Raw genomic sequence first — 5,435 nt, 5'->3', positions numbered from 1 at the left:
TTTCTGCTATAAGATGCAGTGGACTCATAGTTGAGTGCTTGAGTAACACCATATAGCTTTATCAGAGCCTTCAATATGAAGAGCAATTTATTTAGGAAAAGAATTATATAATCATTTATTCATTTGTCATCTATCTGTCTGTCTGTCTATTCACACGCATACCTACAAATATTTGTACACATTAAACACACACACATACATGTAGATAGATTATATGATACATGAACACTCATTATAGAAGTTTTACATACCTCCATCGTCACTTTTAAAATTGACTCAGCTCTGTCTGAATAATTGCAGTCTGAAATGATACAAATTACTCATTATATACATCTATGACAACTATCATAATTATTAGAGTGGATAACAATTTGCAGCAATAAAAATTGTTAGACTAAATCAGTGGCTCTTGTGAAGTGCCCCCACAAGCACAGGTGAGGTCAGTTTTGGCAAGGTTTTTACAGCTGGATGCCCTTCCAAACACCAACCACTTTACAGTGTGGACTGGGTGCTTTTAAGTGGCACCTACACTGACACCAAGTACTTGCAAGACATTAAAAAAAGAAAACCTCATGAGTGACCCTGTGATGGATTGGTATCCAACTCTAGGGGAATTTTGTGATCCCAGTCCCTTATAAACCATGGAAACTAGGTAATCACCTTGGTTTCCATGGGCTTAAGACAGTACTTTTCTTTTCATTTAGTCTTACTTCACGAAGGTTTGACTGCTATTTCTACTATGTGAAACACAAGTAACCAAAAACAAAGCAACAACTCTGTTGTTGCTTTGCAGGAAGTAATCTTTTGGAGCAAGTCACTTTGTCAGTAAGTCATTAATATCTACTTTATCAAATAACATACAAATATATGCTGTTTTAATATCTCATGTATTATTTGTTATATTTGACATGAGCTAGACTATAATTTTAAGTAACTTTCATTTTCCCTTGATAATTAGTGACATTATGATCAACTAATTTTCTTTCAAAGGAAAAAAAAAAAAGAAAGAAAAGAGTAATCTTTGTATGAAGACAAAATTGTTTATTTCAACTTACCTAACCAAGATCGTATAGTTTTCAGTCCCATCTGAAATATTATGTATTGATTAAATATTGATATTAATTACCAATGTCCAAAGGTTATTAACTCAGAATGATAACTTACTGCACGAGAGGGAAAACATTTGATGTATGAAAATATACTCAGTCTCAATATATCAGAATTTGGAGTTAAAACAAAGAGTGAATGTATGCTTTGAGAAATGAAAGATTGTAATTTCAAATTCTGCTTTTAACTCAGAATTTTTGTACAAAATTAAATATGTTTACTTGTATGGAATTTTAATTGCTATTAGATAGTGGACATTGGTTTAACAAAAACAAATTTTGCATTGGTAATCTGAATTTTATATCGTTAACATAAAGGCATAAGTTAAAGACCTAATAATAGTATTATATCATCACCACCACTCTGTGTATGCATGTGTGTGTGAGTATTGGGTTGGCAAGAAAGTAATTTCGGTTTTTTAGTGTGAAGTAAAATTTTTTTTTCATACAAAGAACGAACTTTAATCAATTGTATAGTTTCCATTTTGTTCGATGACCTTTTGACATCTTTCTGGCAACTTCATGATTCTGTGTGCACACACACACATGCATACACATAATATACACATATATATACATGTAGATTCCAGCCTGTAGGTCTGATGAGGTGCCTATATGGCTATAAATGCAACATGAAACCTATGGTGACTTTCTGATTGGCCACAACAACACCTACATAATATATATATACATATAGATATGGATATATACACCCCCGCCACACACAAAATAATTCCAATAAAAAGTCAACAGTAACTGAATAAAACTAAAATTTTACGAACCATACATAATTTTCTTAGAGTGACTTCATCTGATGTGTTACTGTTACAAAAATGTACCATCTTAAAAGATAAATTCCTCACTGTAAAAGACCGATTCAGTTAAGAAATATCAAAAACATCATTTTTACATCAATATATATTCTTTTCTACTCTATGCACAAGGCTCGAAATATTTGGGAAGGGGGCCAGTCGATTAGATTGACCCCAGTACACAACTGGTACTTAATTTATTGATCCCGAAAGGATGAAAGGCAAAGTCAACCTCGGTAGTGTTTGAGCTCAAAATGTAAAGACAGATGAAATACCGCTAAGCATTTCGCCCGGCGTGCTAATGTTTCTGTCAGCTCGCTGCCTTTACATCAATATATATTATAACATTAATTAATATTTAAAGGATATTTTCACAGTTGTTTAGAATTATGAAAGCTCATCCCCAATGTGATATCATTTTCTTTTGGTATATTAGTATTTATCATTTTTAAAATGCTTAAGATAATAAAACAGCATATTTCTTTTTAGGCTGTAGGTCACATTGATTCTATTGTTGTTCTTCAACACAGGTACTTTATAATGGTTTTTGCGATCCTTTTCCAGAGAGCCATAAGGCTTAAGATTTTAGGGAAAGGAGTGAACAAGAGGGATGTCTTACAATAATATAACAAAAATGAACAGAATGAAGTAACTACAAATGAGAATAAAAATTTAGAGGCTGAATCAGCCTACTGATAGCTTATTTTCGGTTCTATGGTTCTTAGCTGACCAATTTCTATTAATTAAAGTAAAGCTTAAACCAAAACTCACATTTTGCATTAGCTGCTGTTGAGAGCTGACCTCCAAATTTAGACGATACAGCATGATTCCACAATGAGACAGATGAAGATTCCAGCTAGAAATATAAAAGTAATAATAATGAATAATCTGCATCATATTTTAATAGATTGTGGTGAAACACAAGTCAGCAGAATTGCTAGAATTGCTAGCATGCTGGGCGAAATGCTTAGCAGCACTTTGGCTTTATATTTTGGGTTCAGATTCTTCCAAGGTTGACATCTTTCAGCGTCAATATAGTAAGCACCAGTAGAGCACTGGGATCATTGTTATTGACTTATCCCCTCCCCCAAAATTACTAGCCGTGTGTCAAAATTTGAAACCATTGAATTGTGGTAAAACAGAATTTAACCAAATACTTTTACAATTTGTTAATTAATAAGCAATTATGTTATAAAATAGTGGACTGATAAGTAAAATATATAAATGTTGTTCCCATGAAGGCTGGAAATCCTCTCTGACATAGAAATTCAATCCAAAATACATTAGAATAAATTAGAACCATCCGTGTATTCATTTGCATAACAATTTAATAAAATTAGCATATATTGACCATTGGTTTTCTTGATTACCATCTTTGGTTTATCAAAACTATTAGGGACTTCCACATAGAAATAAAATACTTTATTGATAGCTACTGAATAGTCAATATATCAACATAAAAGTCATAAGAGTAATTAGGGCCACTTAAAACACACATAAGTGGTTAATTACTATTTTATTACAATTTTTCTAAAATAAACTCTAATAAGTATCAAAGTTTCTATTTGCACATTTACAACTTGACCATTGATACTCTTATCATCCTTAGAATTTCAGTTATCAGGTTATAAATGTACAATGAAAGACCTTGCTGTTCAGTACTATTTACTTCTGGAGTGAACCCAACAGACCCACTCCCCATTCACATAAAAATCAATTGAAGAAAGAGGTACTGGATTGGATATGCCATCAGAAGCCCCAGTACAGTGTTGTCAGGCAGTTTCTCAAATGGAACCCTTAGGTTAAAAGGAAAGAGAGGAAGGTTGAGAAACTCCTGGTGATGTGACCTGGAGAATGAAGTAAGAAGATCCGGAAGGAGCAGGGGACAATTTGAGAGACAAACCTGGAACAGAAATGAGTAGGAGGGTGAGATCATTGATTACCTCATAGCTTATTGGGTTCATCCTCCTTCACTTAGACATTCCTGTTTCACTTGCCTTTCCTTCTCTTATTCTTCTTGTTGTGTCCAACTCCTCAGGCCTACACCTAGTATGTAGGATCTCTGAAACTCCTTCTCTGTTCATGCATTTCTCACAGATGTTGACTTACATAGTTTCAAAAGGAACATTAATGGCATCAATCTCATTAGTTTTGGAAGGTTGCAAAAGCCTTGAGCATAGGCTCTTCCTCCAGACCCATGAAATGCACCCCCCCAAAAAAAAAACAAACAAACAAACAAACAAACAAGAATGCTGCATTTAAAACTTTAAATAGATAATAGAAAATAACAATGAAGATATTATTATTCTTACATGTGACTTGTCTTGTTTACTCAAATCTGAACCTTCTATACAATCACATAGCTCTAAAGCCTTTTCAATGTGATTATACCATTCCACGTTAGTTTCAGGCAAACGACAAATTTCACCAGTGAGAGCTTTAATAAAGAAATATATATTAAGAAAAAAAATATATGTTAAAGGGGTTGTGGATTGGCAGAATCAGGAGGGTGTCAGACAAAATGCTGTGGAGTATTTTGTTTGTGCTCTTTATAGTCTGAGTTCAAATCAGTCCAGATTAGAGAACAATGGGAAACTGTCAGCATTGGCATATGCCCCATAGGGCGCAAAGGATTCCATTTAAGTAAGATCATCCTTTTTTAGAAAGTCACCCCTGTGGAATTTCCTCCCTGCTCCTGTATTTCCCAAAGATATTGATTTATAAAATTTGAAGAGGAATATTCACAGTATCAATTGATTTTGGAGGGTTTGTGAATGCCATTTGTACTGTTGCTTCTTGTATGCACAGCAAGTTAAAAGATAAATATAAAGATAGGTTGATGTAGCAGAGAATTTGAACTCAGAACATGTAGAGTTAGAACAAATACTGCAAAGTATCTTATTCAAATAGCAGCACTGTTCTCACATCCATGCACATGTGCATACACACACACACACGCACACAGAAAACTGTGTGTGTTTTCAAAAAGAACTTCTATCTAAAGACTTAACAGTAAGTCAACACCATATAATATTGTCGATATATAGTACTATAGAAGTGTCAATTAGAAAATTATTGTTTCTATGACTCCTCTCTTTCACTTTTATATGCATATATTTACACGCACAAATATATATTAATATTGTCACAGACATGTCTGTGTGTGTATGCCTGTATGTGTGTGTGTGTGTGTGTGTCTGAAACCTGTGAAATAATAAAAACTATATATAATTTATTGTACACACACATTTCAATGTGTAGATGTAGGCTTATAAATGTATACAACCTCTAAATGTATTGTCTTATTTGTGTATGTATACATATATATTTGTATGTATATATACACATACACATAGAAATATTTATAGAATATATATGTATATGTATGTATTATAGAAATATAATTTATAGAAATATATGTATATATATATGTATGTATATATATATGTATATATGTATGTATGTATGCATGTATGTATGTATGTTTGTATATATACATACATATATATTTATATAT

At 32.7% G+C, this 5,435-nt stretch overlaps 1 protein-coding gene across 1 annotated transcript in view; it reads right to left on the bottom strand.

Moving 5' to 3' along the window:
• LOC106883399 (testis-expressed protein 11) overlaps positions 1-5,435 on the bottom strand; it is a 37,394-nt gene that overhangs the window by 25,962 nt on the left and 5,997 nt on the right. Inside the window, exons 3-7 of the mRNA XM_052974720.1 lie at positions 4,231-4,355; positions 2,690-2,774; positions 1,889-1,968; positions 1,056-1,086; positions 252-301 (exon numbers count right to left, since the gene is read on the bottom strand). Of these exons, the coding sequence (XP_052830680.1) occupies positions 252-301; positions 1,056-1,086; positions 1,889-1,968; positions 2,690-2,774; positions 4,231-4,355 (371 nt within the window). The remainder of the gene's footprint in view (positions 1-251; positions 302-1,055; positions 1,087-1,888; positions 1,969-2,689; positions 2,775-4,230; positions 4,356-5,435) is intronic.

Source organism: Octopus bimaculoides, chromosome 19 (genome assembly GCF_001194135.2).
Source record: "Octopus bimaculoides isolate UCB-OBI-ISO-001 chromosome 19, ASM119413v2, whole genome shotgun sequence".
NCBI classification, from domain to species: Eukaryota; Metazoa; Mollusca; class Cephalopoda; order Octopoda; family Octopodidae; genus Octopus; species Octopus bimaculoides.
Note: the sequence above shows the minus strand (reverse complement) of the source record. Positions and strands in the feature narration are given on the sequence as shown.